The following is a 17,533-nucleotide window of genomic DNA, read 5'->3' on the forward strand; positions in this document are numbered from 1 at the left end:
GAGACATTCAGGATAATGCATCCTAGATAGCAAATATTAGGTGAAAACTTTAGGACTGCCTGACTACAGTATAGGGATCTTAAGTTTTGTTTTCTTGAGGCCTTATTCTAGAACTGACCTTATATTGGTTTAGCAATGTTATTGTAATATTTCTGTAATATTTATTTATATTTAGTCATATTTTATTACTAAACATTCCACAAATAGCTGGAACAATGTAGACTTGGAACAACAATGTGTTTTCATGTTGCTTGTAAACAGGCTTGGTGAACAACCAGTTACCTGTACCAACTTAGTGGCTATTGATTGGTTGGTTACCACTCATTGGTGCTTTCACTTTCAGCCACAGCATACAAAACCAACTGCTGATTGGAACTTTTATTCTCTCACAGAAACTGTGTTTATGTGGAAACACCCAAGAGAAAAAAAAACTTTCCTACCATGAAATAAAAAGTAAATTAGTGCTAATTCTTAATAAAACATAAGCATTATGTAACTCAAAAGAGAGGATTGAATGTTTTAAAAGTGGAAGATAGTGTTGTTGTTGTTTAATTTTGAAATACATTACAGTATACAGTATATATGATCATATACAGCATGTGCTTTTATACCTTTTGTGTATCATATGTTCTCATGGGCCAATGGATGCTAAGTTGAAGTGTTTTGGGACAAGCAGTGTTGTAAATACCTAACATTTAGGTTTTGTGGTCACAAGATCCTATTGACCCATGTTATAAGCTATCTTTATTTTGCAAAGTTGTTAGATTGCCATGCTGTTGGTCCCTGGGCCACATGATTTTGTGTCATTCTGTTGTACAGCACAGGAAAACTCATTACAGTGGGTCTTACCAGCTAGTGATTGCAGCTCTGCCTTATGTTGATGATTACTATAGTAAAGTATCAGTTTGAGACCAAGAGACTTCTGTAAAATGGATGATTGCATAAATTGAATACCATATTGAGAATGTGTCCAAAAAACACATTTAATAGTACATGTACTTGTTAGTTTGTTTAATTTATTAGTTTCTACAAATATCTGTACACTAACTTAAGTTTTCTCTAACACACTGTGTTATTAAGTCTACAAATAAGCTTACACTGAGTCATTCTTCAACAGTCACTTTATAACTTACTCCTCAAACTCACATACAGACACAAAGACTCATCACTTAATACCACACATAGTCACTGAGCCAGTTGCCTGATTGTCCAATTTTTCTTTACTGTACGTATTTACTTTCATATAATATGTGGAAAATTAGATAAATTAAAATTGTTTTAAATTCTTAAATTTCATATTTGAGATTACATTAGTCAATTTCTGATAGTGATGTATTGTTAAAGTAACTGTAATATCCACATTTAGATTCGTGTGATGGTGCCATGGAATGAAGTAGTGGTGTTGGACGACATTGTGATGACGGTTACGGGTTTGGCCGGTAATGAGCATACATATGAATACCATGACCACACACAGCGACACTTAACTTCCCACTGCCCACTCCATGATTATGATCTCCTGAGGCCAGTTGTGATGGCCACTTGGCAGAATGTTTTCCAAGGAGAGTGTCCAGATGTTGATGCCATCTTGGTGGAGTCACAAGCAGTACAGGAGTCTGTGCAGATCCCAGGGACAGAGATATATCTGGTTTATCATTCATCCAGGTAAGGAAGTGGATTGTCTTTATCTCTGATGTAGTTTCCAGAGAATTTTTTGTTGATGAAAGAGAATTCTCTGTGTAGTGAGAACTACTTAGGTGTATGATAAATATTGGTTTCAGAGAGGACATGCCATTATATACATGCATCAAATACAAGAAAGTTGTCAATATATACTTGCTTCAGAAATTTGACACACAGGGAGCCCTTTTTTAGTGCAAATGCACATACTGTACCTGTGTTGCAATTTTGATTTATCATAATTAAGGTTTTTAGACCAAAATATTTGACACTCAACATATTAATTTTTCCAGTGCTATCATAAGAAAATATCCAAACCTTTCACCTAATTACTTCCAACTGGGAAGAACTGAGTAGCTATTAATTACATCAGAACCTCCTAAGTGTGTAGAGACTCTTTTACACTCTACTACACATCCTTCCACTACACAGTATGGAAGACAATGGCAGTTTGGTACCAGACCGACCAACAAGTTCACCAAGCACACCTTGATCAAGTACAATAATAGTGAAAGAGTGTAATTTTAGAGGCTAAATTAAACATTATTTAATGACATAAGCAAGATACAAACAATACAAATTGGACACGAGTGTGTACATACTTACTGCATGTGTTGTTCACTTAGTTGTGAATCGTTCTGAGAAAATAAAAGAAATAGCAAGGACTGTAACGAAATTGAGTCAACTGAGGTAATATGTTTTTCAGAAATTGGAATGTCTATTAATTTTATTGCATGTTTCAGTTGATGAATGGACAAGAGAGGGAAAAATCAGCCCATGTACCCCCAAAATTCTCAACTATAAAATCAATTCTCTTTAAGTTTCACATATTGTAATACAGGTAACATATCACAAGGGTTTCAGGAATGAAACCTTTTTGATAAGCAAGAACTACCTGTACTGTACTGTACTGCACATTCAAGAGTTGTTTTTTCAAAGAATGTTATTAAAAGAATTCATTGCCACTATGAAAATAGGCAGTTACTAATTGTATTTTAAGTTCTCAATCCACAGGGCCTCCCTTCCTCCCCTAATAATACTGTACAGTATAGCCCCTTTGTTTACCTGTCCTTCCTGCTGACTACACCATGATGTTGACCTCTCCTGAAACTAACCTCTCTCCAGCAGATATCAGCTGCTACTGAGCTCTCACCTCTTACTGGTTCTTTCTTCCATTGACATAACTCTTACTGACTTCTCTCCCTGACTGACCTCTCCTTCTGGCAGATATCTCTATTTTCTTGACTACCTCCTCCAGCTAACTCAACTCTCCTATAAACCTTCCTCTCCCACTGACTTTCTATTGCTGATCCTTTTACCCAGTGAATTTCTCTCTCTCAGTGCCATTAGTTTTTCCCCCTCTTGTTAACCTCTCTCTTCTGCTGAGCTCTATCCTCTGTTGGGATCTTCTGCCCATTTACCTCTCTCCCATTGTCTCTTCCTCCAGCTGAACTCTTTTATTTTGCAAATTTTTCCAGTTGATCTTTCAGTGTTCTAAAACTTTCCTGCCTCCTGATCTTGCTTAGTTATTCTGTTCCTTTTTGTTAACCTCTCCCTCCTAATGCCCAATGTTTCATATTGAACCTCTCCTGTTGTTGATGTACACCTTTTACTTCAGGGCTAATGGATACGAGTCAACCATTAGGATGCAGCTGACACCAGACCACATCCCACCCACCTTGAGGAGGATCCACTTGAGGATAGTTCTCGAGGGCACCCTTTTCACTCGGGTCTTTGAGGCAGACCCCAATATAAAATTCACCTATGCCTGGGACCGTCTAAATGTGTACAGGTAAACTCTCAGTTGAAAGTTATTATATGAAGGTTCTGTAAATTTTTAAATGTTTGAATATCTGTAAGTAAGGTTTGTGGTGGAGTGTCTTAATAAATATTTATCACCGAGCTGGTAAGTGAAGATGACCTCGAGGCCTTCCTGGCTGTTTCCTCGTGAATAAGGGATGAAAATGTATATTTGGGAGTGTACACAGATGAACTCTTGATAAGTTATTATGGTTGTCAGAATTGCTTATGCCTTTGAATATAAATACTGAACAGAAACACAGTCATTCAGCTTTACAAACCCTTTGTGTGTTTATATCTGGACCACTCCATAACAGCATGGAGACTATATTATACAGTCTCTCCTCAACTTACGACAGGGTTCCGGACCGAAGACCAAGTCGTAAGACGAAAAGGCGAAAATAATACATTGAAAGTCTAAAATGGGTGTCTCTTTTTCTTCTCAGCACCACGAGAACTCTCACTTTTACGCTTTCCAGCCATTTTAAAGGGAATTACAAATGAAAATTTTGTCAGTACACAACGCAATCACTAACGTCGGGACTCGAAAATACGCAATTTCAAAAATATTTTATACGACTGCGGCGGTCGTATGTCCGGGTGGTCATAAGTCGAGTAGGTCGTAAGTCGAGGAGTACCTGTATTTTCTTTATTTCTAAGCCGCATCATTTATATAGAATGGAATAAGTGTTAAAGAAGTCTATTTTTTGAAACACGAGTTTGCGAGGTCAGCCTGTATCACTGTGCATTGTAGGGTTTTATTGGGGGAATCCTGAGTGTGAGATTCAATGAACTGGAAAATCTTTTTATCTGGCTATCTCAATATCTATAGGTGCTGAATAACTGGGTTTCTACTGTACAGTGGTCCCTCGGTTAACGAACAGTTCGATTAACGAAATTTCGGTTAACGAACAAAATTTTGATTAACGAAATCCTTACGACAAACAAGTTTTATTGTGAGCATCAGCTGATGGGGTAGTCTGCCAATTCAGTAATCTGTTCTATGTTTACATCCGTTTCCAGGGGAGTAAATATCAAGACAGTTTTGCTCTTTAATATTTTTGCATTTTTTATATTAAAATTATTAGTCATTTTAAAATTTAGTTAACATATTGTTAATATATGTACTACAGGGAACTAATTTTTTGTACGCCCATCAGCCGCTTGACTCACCCACCAGGCGTCAGTTTGGCGTTGTATATAGTGTAGTGAACATCGATTTTGTTGGTGTCTTGAATATTTTTGCACTTTTTACGTTAAATTTATTGGTCATTCTGAAATTTAGTTTAACATATTGATATTATGTAGTGCAGTGTTGACTTAAATAAAATTATCTTGAATTACACCTAGCGAACTTAAAATTTTATTGGTGAAATTACTGCATCAAGCATGGGTCCCCTGAAAGGTGATTTCTCCTCCATCCCCACTTCCTTCTCTTCTCCCTTCTCCTCCACCCCCACTTCTAATTCTCATCATCATCATCATCAACCAGGAACCTTCTACATACACACCTCAAAGCAAGTGTACTTTACTGCATTTTTTTTACTTTGTATGTACTTTTCTGTGAGCTGGTACCAATTCCCCAATATCCCATTGAGACAATGGATTTGGTTAACAAAATTTTCGGTTAACGAACTACTCTGCGGAACGAATTGTGTTCGTTAACCGAGGGTCCACTGTATTTTCAAATACTGTAATGGAAGGCATAAGCCCCCAACCATTTCTTTGAACTGCACTATTTAATGTTCCACAAAAATGGCCATAATTTCAAGTTTTTTAAGCCATCATGCAAGAACAGAGAAGAGAAAGAGTTGTTCTCTAATAGAGGGATAGACTTGGGGACTTTCTTTTTGTAAAAACTATGGAAGCAAAAATAATTTTGCCTGAACAGTGTTACTTACCAGTTGTTTATTGGATCTCCAGAAGGTTCATTGCTGTTCTTGTAAATCTAGATGAATCATAACTTAGATAAGACTCCAAAAATCATTACCTATGTAGTATTAGTTTACCATTATATTTTATATTTTATTTCATTATATTCTGCTACTTTTTTAAATTTATTTCTGTATATTGTATAAACCTAAGCATAACTAAATAGTGTCTTGTTTTTCTCCTCTGCAGGCAGCGGGTGCATGGTGTAACTGTGGCGCAGGTATCAGTGGGTTATGAACATGCTTCTTGCCCAAAGATCATTTGGGAGCATCAGACAACTAAGGTGGCAGGCAATGATCTCCACATTTCTAGGGTTGGTGGCTTCAATCTTCATGTCCATCATGCTTACAACTACCATCAGGGTAAGAAATTTCATAGTTATATTTAAACCAAAGTTACTACCAGAATGAACTCTTGAACATCAGTATATGACATGTTCTCATTACAATTTTATGTTTTGAAATGTTCATTTTATGGAAATATCTTCTAATTACTGTTTTAAGAATATTTTATTACCTTCTATTTTGCTTAATTATGTAAGTGTTCTTCGGCTTTATTTTTAGTACAATAAAATATCTCTCTACCAAAAAGTTTGAGAACAAGAGGTTTCTGTAAAATACTGTAAAGTGGATACTATCATGAACATGTGTCTAAAAAGAGCTTGTATTTAGCCATAAAATTTTTCAGTTTGCTATATTTTGTATCAGATGTTTGTCGAAAGGTTTCTTGATGGGAGTATCAAAGTTACGAACATCCGCCGATACGAACAATGTTGAACTTTACAGTAGTACTCTGTATTTTATTTAACTGGTGACTTTTTTTCTTTCATTTACTGTGTTTTCTCATTCTATTTCTTCTTTTCTTTTAAATTGATTGATTTTAGATGTATATAAGGACTTAGGCTATGATAAAGTGGGATTTTAAACTGTGTTCTATAAGTACGGTTATGCACAATGCATGTGTTTCGACTTCCATTTTTGACTTAAGAACATCCCCAGGAACAGAACTTGTTCGTAACCTGGGGACTGCCTGTATTTTTGTAATGGGGGACTTTAACCCACACTTATATGCAAACAAATATGAATGGTCATACAATTTTTACAATCTACTTCATCTCCAGGCATCCTGCAGAAGGGTGATGGCCAAAATATCTATCTTGCTGGCCAGCGGCGTCTTGTAACAACCTTATTAGGCACAGGAGAACAGAGAGAGGTCAACTGTGGTGAAGGATGTGAGGGGAGAGCCAACCTCTCCCCCCTTCTTGCCCCCACATGCCTAGCTGCTGCCCCAGATGGTTCTCTGTATGTTGGGGACTTCAACCTTATTCGCAGAATCAAGCCTGATGGTACTGTCATCACTGTTGCCAAACTCAAGTGAGTGGTGGTTGGCTTTCAATGTTGGTGGTGTACAGAGTTTACTTTTGTTTGGACTTTGTGTTGGTATACAAGGTCCCTATTCAGCACCTGTACTATGTTTATTGATACTTGAAAATTTGCTTCGGTATATGGTCCTGAAACCCTGGACAGGCGGTCCCTGATTTACGAAGACCTGAAGTTTCAAAGTAAAATTTTTGTCCCAGGCTGCATTATACTGTGCCATACTTCACAGCATATAAGGCCCTTATTTGTCAGAAAAATGGTTAAAAAACATAACCTTGTGTCCAATACGTGAAGTTGCATTCCCCTGTAAGCTAATAAATACCCCAGTTGCCACCTCTAATAGGCTAAATTCTACCAAGCCAGCTCCAAAATTTAATATACAGTACTGTATGTTATTGTTTACTTAAAATACACTATTTTTACTTTTAATTAACTAAGAAAGGAATTATTATAAATACATGAGCTGGAATTACAATTGATAATATTGATAACTCTAGACGATTAGACTCTGTTCAGGATAATGGTACACCCGACTCATCAATGCTTATCAGTTATCATTTCTGAGCTCTTACAAGTGTCACTGTCTACTACAGTCTCACCAGAAACATTTCTCTTGCCATTTTTAATATTTAAAAGGAAAATTCACCAAAAAGAAAAAAAAACCTGGTATATTTGTTCATGTTGATCTAAAAGGCTGGATGGACATAAGTGGCACAAAATTGTGGTTAAAAATAGTAGAACACGGTGACCTGGTGGACCAGTTTATAGTACACAGAATGGAGACCTTTTAAAAAAGGGGTGGCAGAATTGAAGACCCAGTTAACTGTCATTCCTGGTGGAGTGATGAGCCAGTTACAACCTTTCCGTGTATCCATAAGTAATCCTTTTAAATAAGACATACATGAACAATGGAACGAGTGGATGGGAGATTCAGATCATGGCCTCACACCCACAGGAGGAATGAACCAGTCCACCAATTCTCAGGTGTGTGAGTGGGTGAAGAAATCATGGAAGGATAATAATAATACAATAATAGTAATACAGTACTGTAATAATAATAATAATAATTATTATTATTATTTAGTAAAATTGTTGTACAGGTTTACAATTGGGTAAGAATGTTGAATTTAGCAAGACCTTTGACAGCGTACCCCACGAGAGGCTGAAAATTTAACTGGAAAGGTATGGGAGTCAGAAAAATGTCCTAGCATGGATTGGATTGAGACTTCACTATCGCAAGCAGTGTGTGGTGATTAATGTCACGAAATCGTCAATGTGACAAGTGGGGTACCACAGAGCATTGTATTGGCCCCGTTGTTTGTTTTTGTTTCATAAATGACATGCCAGAAATTATACACTCCTCCATACAAATGTTTGTGGACAATGCCAAGTTATTCAGGGAAATTAAGAACCAAACAGACTGTGAAGAGCTACAGAAAGATCTCTATGAGCATCAAAAATGGTCAAAGAAATGGCTGCCAAGATTCAATGTCAAGAGGATGAACGTAGGTCGCACCAGCAGTAAGTAGTCGTATCACATGTCCCAACAGGATGAAGAAACTGCATTAATCGAGACCAAGTGTGAAAAGGACCTGGGTATGTAAGTCAACAAGGAATTTAAGTTCTTGGGCCATTGTGAGAAGATGAATCAAGCAATGAAACTAGTAAGTCTTATAAAAAGGTCGTTAAGATATCGAGATGGTCTGTCCCTCGTCACAATCTTCAAGAGTGAAGTGGTTCCCCGTCTGGAGTACTGGCACTCCGTCTGGTCCCCGAGATATGCTAGAGACTGTCAATTGATTGAAAAAGTCCAAAGGAGGGCCACCAGACTGTTTCCTGCTCTACGGAACCTCAGCTACCCAGACAGATTAGAATGCCTCCAACTGCCTAACTTATACTAGAGACAGGCAAAGGGTGACCTAATTGAAGTGTATAAGTGTATAAACATCTCAGAGGCACTACTTGATAGAATGTATTACATACCTGGAACTGACGGATGCTTGCCCAACAAGGGTCACAGCTCTTGGAACCAGAGAGATTTGTGACGGTACCGAGTGAGCTCATTGAAGACCAGACTTGGCCAACACTGGCGCAGGTACAGATACATTCTGGAACCAGTACATGCCCAGTACTGTACTTGCCAACAGTTTGTAACAGAGACATAACCAACCGCCCAAGTTGCTAACAATCCGATCAGTGGTGAATAGAATTAAATAAAGTATGCATAGCTCTTAGCAGAAATCTGTTAGAACCTAGCTCTTAAATAGTTAAAAGCAATGATTTACAAGTGGGAATTTTTGTAATTGGTCTTGCTGATAAACTTTTATCAAACTGATTATTGCATTGGAAAATAAATGCTTCTGAGCATTTCACAGTACAGTACAGTGTAATTTAATACATTTGCACACTGTATGGAGTATTACAGTCAGTTTATTTGTTATTTGTAAATAATAACTAATTTTATGCTCAATAAGTGTAAGAAGCTTCTACCTGACAGCTGTGCACCAATTAATATAATACCTGTATTTACAATTTGCAAAACACATCATACAGGATTATAAAATATTATCCTCACCAGTGCAATATGGCCTCAACTCCAAGTTTACATAATCATTGTTCAGTTCATATTCTTGTATTAATTTAATTGTATTATAATTGTTAGAGAATCTTAAACTTTGCATTATAGAACAACATTCCGGACATGTATGTGTCTTGTAATTGATGAAGTTTTGTATTAAACTTTCCTTTATGTAACAATAAATAAACTTTTGGTCCTGTTATTCGACAGTGAGACTCGTGTATCATACCGGTACCACGTTGCTGTGTCACCGTTGGATGGGTCAGTTTATGTGAGTGACCCTGAAGCTCACCAGGTGCTGAAGCTGAAGACAACTGAGAATGTGCAAGACCCACACCACAACACCATTCCCGTGGTAGGCTCTGGTCAGCGCTGCCTCCCAGGGGATAGGAACAAGTGTGGTGATAGAGGTTATGCTATCCATGCCAGGCTAACTTATCCTAAAGGTAAGCTTGTTAATGAGAGCTTAACTCATTAAAAGAGTAATTTTGGTATTGTGAGGTTTGCCTGTTCAACTATCTTTACAAAAATAATTATACATGTAAGAGTATCATGTGGGTAGTTATTCAATGGAGTACAGTATTCAAGGGAAACGTGATATCCCCATTAGCCAAAATAGAATAATTGGTGCAGAGCTCCGACTGGGATGAGAGATTTCTGGTTACCAAGACGACTCTCTGAAACCCGGAAAAATCCCACATCCCTGGAATTTTTCTGGGTACTGGAGAAAGATTTCCGAGGTTCTAAACTACGTCTCAGTGCTGGGGAATGTTTTCTGAGAGTCTAATCTACTATACGTATCTTGCATGGACAAACTCAGAGCTGTATTTATGTTTGTGAACACCACTGTACACAAAATATATTGTAAATACAGTATTGTACAGTAAACAAAAAAACATTACACAATATAAATAAACAAAGTAAAATTTATAGAGTACTCCCCAGCAGGTGCTGTTGGTTTGAGCTTGTGATACAGGCAGGCCAAATGGTGATACTGTATGATACAGGATGGCCTGCTTTGTCCTGTACCATCTGCTGTGGCAGATGAGGTGTAACTGTCACTGTCCTCTCCCACCACGAAGGACGGAGGCAAATCAGGAATCACATGAATTAATACCACTGCCGATGAAGTTCTGGGTCGTGGTGATGACGTGGCATGTGGTGATGGCGATGGCAAGGGAGGTATGTATGTTATCTCTGATGTTGAAGGTTGTGGACTGGGGCCAGAAACACTATCACCACTGGTGCTTGGCAAGCTGCCATGGGAGACAGCACTAGGACACCTGGGGACTGGAGCGGGGATCTTACGCTGCTTCAACTTGGTCCTCATCTGCAGTTCATCAGTGATGACTGACCGCATCTCCCAAATGTGCTGGTTAAAGGGGAGGAGGCGGAGGACGTCAGTGTTGGCCATAAAATCTAGGAAGCTGTCCAGATGTGCCCTTGCCTCGCTGAGACTGGTGGTTGGAACTTCCACCACTTCTTCCTCGCCATCGTCCTCTGCCTCCTCGTGTTCTTTGTTAGGCCCTGATGACACCAGCAGCAATTTCCTCCTGGGTGAGGGCACCATAGCCAGGATTGTCAGCATCCACACACTATGCGAAAGTGTGTGGGCCTCTTTCACTTCGAGGCCCTTGAAGTCAGCAGCTTCCTGCAGTAACAGAGCTTCTGTAGTAGCAGCAGCAGTATCACCACCACCATTCAGGAGCTACTTCAAAACATTTCTAAGTGTCGTCTCCATGATTTTATCTCAAGGTTGCCTTCAGGTTGACAAATGCATCTCTGATATTGTAATCTTTGATGTTCTAAAATGTTCAGGGCCCTTGGGTGTCTCCCATCCTTTCTGACATTGGTTCCACCACCAGTACGTCAATCAACAGGTGGTGCCTGTAGTGCTGACTACAAGCTAGAATGACACCCTAGTCCATGGGCTGTATGAGTAAGGTGAGGTTGGGTGGGTGGCAAGAACTTGACTCGGATGGTGCATTGTCAAGGAGGAGCAAAGCCTTGACCTTTCCCCTGGGGATGCCATGGAATGTCATCTGATAATACCTTACAACATGCACAAAGACATTGTGGAAACAGTCATCGAAGATGTTCCAGTTAAACCAAGCCTTTTTGTTACCAAGCCAGGACACAGGAAGATGATCCATGTTATTGCTCTGCACTCTTGGCCTCTGTACATTTCCCACCACCATGGGTATGGGTGCCAGCAGCATTGGCACACAGCAGCACTGGCACACAGCAGTACTGACACTCACTGCTCGAGTCCAGGAGTGCTGCTTTCCTGCCAGGATGCTGTGGTGTTGTTGGGCAGGGACTTCCAGAAGAGGCCTGTCTCATCCACATTGTACATCACATACCTCCTGAAGTCATTATCACGGATGAGTTTTTGCAACTCTTCTTTGAATGGCTGAACACTAGCCACATCAGCACTAGCGCTCCCGCCAGCCACTCGCTTGTTGGAAATCCTGTGGCGCCTATAGAATTTATAGAGCTCCCCAAAGCTCCCACAGCAATCGGGCAACTCCAGCAGTACAGTGTAGCGAAGCACCGGGTGGCATCATGGAGCTCAATGCTATGCTATGTCTCTGCTATGTCTCTGTACACATCAGCATCCTTTTTCTCATACTTTACAGCACTTATACCAGTCTGTTTGAGCCTACCTTCATCACCTGCGCCTGGCAAAGCTTTTTTTTCTTGTCGCCTCAAATTCCCCTTGGCATACTTCACGCTGTAGATGGTGAACTTGCCCACCCCATACTCATCCATAAACGCTTTCACTGACACTCGCTTCTTAAATTTCTTGAGAACGTCCAATTTTTCTTTGACTGACAGTCTTTTCACTGGGCCTCTCTTCGACCTCTTGGTGCCATAGGTTTTCTCTGTAGTTTTGAGCATTGTATTGTATTTTATACATATACAGTACACAGTACTGTACTCACACACAAACACTACACACAATGCTACAGTATGCAAACACTGTCCATTGCTATGTGCTGTGTTCACACAAACAATGTTAATTTACAGTAAAATTACACACAGTTATCATTGTTTACTTCTTAACGTGGCTTTAACGTTGTATTCTTGGCTGATTGTGTCTTGGAGCAGTAATGTACAGTACTGCACATTGCAAGTTTATGGACAAATAGGAGCGAGCAAGAGATCAACCTTATAGAGTGGCTGTGGACAATGAACTAAGTGTGCCCTGATGCTACACTTGGGGGATAATCTGGAAGATGCTTTAGTCTATCACAGGCATCCCATGCAGTCACATGACAGCATTAGCCAATCGCAGCATTACCCAAGTGGCCTTCCCATCGCACCCAGCTCGTTAGAGCCCAGGAACACATTGCAATCTTTCATCACTCCCCTGGCCTGGAGCAGAAATTTTTTGAGAGATTTTCTTGCCATTTTTTCATAAATTTTCTGGAAATTACTCATTATTTCCTGGAAAAATTATGAGCCAATTTCATTTTGGGGTATTGGAAAGTTCCAGCTGATGGGGATTCTGGCTAATGGACAAGTTACTACATAAAATTAAGTATTTCAAGGATGAGCCTACAGTTTGGTATGTAATGATCTAAATTGTAGGTCTATTAATGCAAGGTTCACCTATCCCAAGAATGAGTTAGTACAGTAATAATATTAATATAAGTTCTCCTGTCTCAAAAATTTTTTTTTGTGCTTATGTCTGGCTCGGGCAACTCAAGTATTACAAGCCAAAGTCTTAAGGGTTGAAAATCTAGACCCCTCGACTTTGTTGGTTGAAACTAAGAATAATTAGTTCATACCTGCCCATCCCAAACAAAAATGGGGTCTTAGAGGCAACAGCTACCACTGAAGGGTGATATGTCTTGCTGTCACACAAGCCACTCACTTCATGATCCACATTTGCCTGTCCCAAACTGTCATCACTGGGTTAATCTTTCAATTCCAACCACCTGTACAGATTATGTGTTCACCGTCCTGCTTATTTCTACCTTTTATTGAGAGCTAAATGCAACTGCTCTTCCTTTTCAGTGCTTTAATCTGGATAGGACTGTCTTTACCTCAATTGTTCTTGAGTAGATTACCCTCTTCCTTGTGGATTGTAATTGGATGTGGGTCCTAAAGTTCGGGCTTTTGTTGGTCAACTAATCATGAGTAAAGATGAAATAGAATTTTCCGCTCTTTTTGGATGACCCCCAGATTACCTATATTCTGAGAAATAAATGGAGCCAATATTTATATTCCCACTATATTCTATTGAGCAGCTGGAAGTTTGCTTGACAAATGGTTGCAGCTTTGAATGCTAACTATGAATAAGTTTCGTGTAAAACTAATATTTTCTTAGTTACATCAACACTGACACAGTTGGGCCAAACTGTTATGTGAAGAGTGTAATTAGTATACTGTACAGTATTTGTAATTATGTAATTAGTTGCTATACATTGATTATCATCCTTGAAATGATCCCGGCAATACTTACGATGCTGTTAATTATCTTCAGGACTTGCCATCTCATCAACTGGGGAAGTCTACATTGCTGATGGGACTAACATCCGTGTGGTGGACACTGGTGGCACCATCTTCACAATTATTGGTGGTCACGATCACCGCTCCCATTGGGCACCTGTCCCGTGCAATGGCACCATCAACATGGATCAGCTTCACCTCCGCTGGCCCACTGAACTGGCAATTTCCCCACTGGATGGTTCACTTCACATCCTTGATGATCACCTGATTCTTAGAGTCACCCCAGACAATCGGGTCCAGGTATGGAAGCCTATCATAGACTTACTTATTATCTTTACCATTTGCTGGCTTGCTAGGCACTCCAACAGTTCTCTATTGCATATTTTTTACAAATACTGGGCATGGGCAGGTACATGAATGTATCTGAAAATTTTCAAGTGTTAATTAAGTCTAGACTTGGAGGAATTCATACTTGGAGCCATCACATTCAGTGTCCAAGAGTTCACAATTTTTACTCAAAAGAAGTTGTTAACAACACTTCTTTGTACTAAAAGTATAAGCTAGCTTATAAATAAATAAAACCCATATTTCTGGATCGGCTTTACAAGGTTGGGAGGGTTCCTTGTTATACCCCTAAAGGGATTAATTGCCAAATTTGTCTTCAAGTATTAAGAAGGATCTTAAACTTATATGAACTTGACTTTCAGGTGTTGAGTGGACGATCACTGAATTGCCCAACCCCACTTCACGATCCTCCCGATGTTTCCCGGACTGCACTCCTCCTCAATCCACAATCCATTGCCTTCTCACCCCAAGGTTTGTTCTCTGTGTTCTCTAGGAAAATATAACTTGTATTTAAATTTTTCAGATAATCGTTATAGTAGTTTTCAAGTAGAACAAATTATACATAAATACCTAATAATTTAATACAAAGAGTACTGTATTTCCTATCATGTCCAAAATCATTGTTTAATTCTTTGTCAGAAGTCTTTCTATACTAATAATACTAAAACACTCAGGACCTCAGTATTACATGTCTGTTAACATTTATTTATATTTTTTGTGCAGGGGAGCTGTATGTTGCTGAAAGCGACACCCAACGTATTAACCGAGTACGCATCATTACTAGTGATGGCCGTATCTCGATCTTTGCTGGTGCAGATTCTCGTTGTAACTGTAGAGACCCAACTTGTTACTGCCATACCTTTGACAATGTCTCTGCCTCCTCTGCCATCTTCTCTTCCATATCATCCATTGCTGTTACACCAGACAGTGTTCTTCACATCAGTGATCAAGCTGGATACCGCATTAGATCTGTGCGAACTGTCCTCCCAGAGCTTAATGTTCTTAAGCAGTACGAGATATACTCCCCAGATGCCCACGAGGTATATGTCTTCAACAGGTATGGTCAGCACGTTGAAACTCGAAACCTCGTCACAGGCCGGACTATTTACAAATTTTCATATAGCATTCATTCTAGTGCCGGAAAGTTATTGACAGTGACTGACGGTGCAAGTAACAGATTCCAACTCATCCGCAACTACTTTGGAGATGTCACAGCAATTGAAAACCCACAGAATGATCGAGTAAAGATTAATTTATCAATGTATAAGATGCTGCAACAACTGGTGGCTCCAGACGGCTATAATATTACTTTCCGCTACCACGGTGCCACAGGTCTGATGCGCTCTAAGATTGAGGCCGTTGGTCGATCCTACAGTTATGACTATGACGAACAAGGCCGTCTAACACAAGCAGTCTTGCCAACTGGTCAGATCATTCAATTAACCTTCGACCTAAGTACAAGAGGGGCCGAGGTCATTGTTACACGGGATGGGAAGAGTCCAGTGAAGACAAGAGTGCGAGGAAATACCTTAACTCACAACTCAGGTTAGTAGAAAAATAATACAGTGCTAGAGCATTGTCAAATAAGAGTTTATAGAGTTCTCAAATATCATAATCAATATTTTATGGCCATTTTCCATGCTTGTGTGTGATAGCCATGATTACCTGATGGCTTCTCTCTACAGTATGCTGCATGGTCTCCTGCAGCCTCCTAGGTTCTTAACTTTAATGGCAGTTCTTACAACCTCTCTCCATTTCATACTTGGCCAGCCCCTGGCTCTCCTTCCCTCCACATTTAGACTCATGTTTTTATTGACCCAGATGGATTTAGTCGTTCTCTCCACATCTTAACCTACCTCTCCACAGAACTTCACCAACATTCTCAATACACAGCTGCCTTCTTAGCTCTCAACAAGGTTTCCTTTTTTTTCAGTGTCACATAGCACATCCACCTCACCATTCTCATTTCAGCTTGCTAAAGTCCGCTTATGCCATCCTCTTTAATTGCACATTTTTCACTGCCCTACAACATCACATTTCTCGCATCAGTTGCATACATATTTTCCCTTTCATGTGGAGGGAAGGTCCTCTTGCCTTCAATAGAGGCAGCAACTGAAACATCTTCCAACCACTTGTGACTCTTACAACATTGATAATTTTCCCCAGGTAACATAACTCATTGACACAGTCCAGGGACATAATGTATCTCCAATGTTGAGTTTCTCCAGTCTTGCTAAGGTTACATGGTTACTTGTGTATAAAGACCACTTAAAGGCAGCAACATATCATAGTCTGCTGTCCACGTTACTGCACCTTTTGTGTATGCATCATCCACACGTAAATCATATTATCAAGTTGCTATCAACACCTGCATTCACAGACAGCACATGGCCAGTTTTCACTTTCCAACATGGGTCTCTCATCCATGCTACTAATCAATATTTTTGTTTTTGCCACATTCATTCTCAAATCCTTTGACTGTATTCCTTCATTCCATTTCCCAGGGCAGGCCAGTCCTAAAGCCCAGTTATATTGCCTCCAACACCATGATAAATTGAAGGGGGCTCAAGACAGTCCCATGATGAACCCCCCATTTTTTCTTCAAATTCCTCACCATTTACTCTTACAATGGTTTTTGAGCTTTCATAATATTATTTCATAACCACTCAAACAAGGTACAGGTGTTGACCGTGATACGATAGGGTTAGGGACTTTGATAAGCCATCGTACGATCCATCATATATCGATATTAATAACTTACTGGGAAAAAAGGTTTAATTCCCGAGACCGTGAAGTGCCGGAGTTATCACTCGGAACAGTTATTTATCACTCATAATTTCAGGTAGACATATGTATTTTTTGTTCAATCCAGAATGCGACATCTAGCTTTATACCTAGGTATAAAGCCAGGCCAGGCCAACATACAGGCAATTAAAACATCTAATAATTGCTTAAATACGTAATATTAGGGGGACACGTCGCTACCTGGCATTTAATTGCAATTCTCAAGACCCCCTCCCTCACCCTCCATCACACGCATTGCTACCGGCATCTTCTTGCGTGGCGAATCGGCTGTAAACACGCACAGAGAAGGCTCCACTAATTTGTGTTGTAATAGCTGAAAAATTAAGTGCCACGAGGATTTTATTTCTGGTATTTATACATCTTAGCATGGTGAGGAAATCGAGTGACTTCTATTTTGTTTGTCTCTCCCTCCTCGCTTCGCTGTTATCCCTCGCTTAGTGATAATTTTGCTTTACCTTAGGTTTTTCAGAAATACAACCCCATTGTTAAATGTTCAGTTCAATTTAAAAATATTTTTATTTTGACAGCCATCTTACCATAAATTAATGATGTATTA

The 17,533-nt window shown here is 39.5% G+C and overlaps 1 protein-coding gene across 2 annotated transcripts in view; it reads left to right on the forward strand.

The window, feature by feature from the left end:
• Window positions 1–17,533, forward strand: part of LOC121874242 (teneurin-m-like) — a 70,538-nt gene that overhangs the window by 42,325 nt on the left and 10,680 nt on the right. For both annotated transcript variants that reach the window (XM_042378323.1, XM_042378324.1), the window contains 8 exons: window positions 1,367–1,665; window positions 3,299–3,472; window positions 5,602–5,774; window positions 6,533–6,785; window positions 9,580–9,815; window positions 13,862–14,127; window positions 14,535–14,643; window positions 14,896–15,717. In XM_042378323.1, the coding sequence (XP_042234257.1) occupies window positions 1,367–1,665; window positions 3,299–3,472; window positions 5,602–5,774; window positions 6,533–6,785; window positions 9,580–9,815; window positions 13,862–14,127; window positions 14,535–14,643; window positions 14,896–15,717 (2,332 nt within the window). The remainder of the gene's footprint in view (window positions 1–1,366; window positions 1,666–3,298; window positions 3,473–5,601; window positions 5,775–6,532; window positions 6,786–9,579; window positions 9,816–13,861; window positions 14,128–14,534; window positions 14,644–14,895; window positions 15,718–17,533) is intronic.

This window comes from Homarus americanus, unplaced genomic scaffold (genome assembly GCF_018991925.1).
Source record: "Homarus americanus isolate GMGI-L3 unplaced genomic scaffold, GMGI_Hamer_2.0 scaffold49667, whole genome shotgun sequence".
Lineage (NCBI taxonomy): Eukaryota > Metazoa > Arthropoda > Malacostraca > Decapoda > Nephropidae > Homarus > Homarus americanus.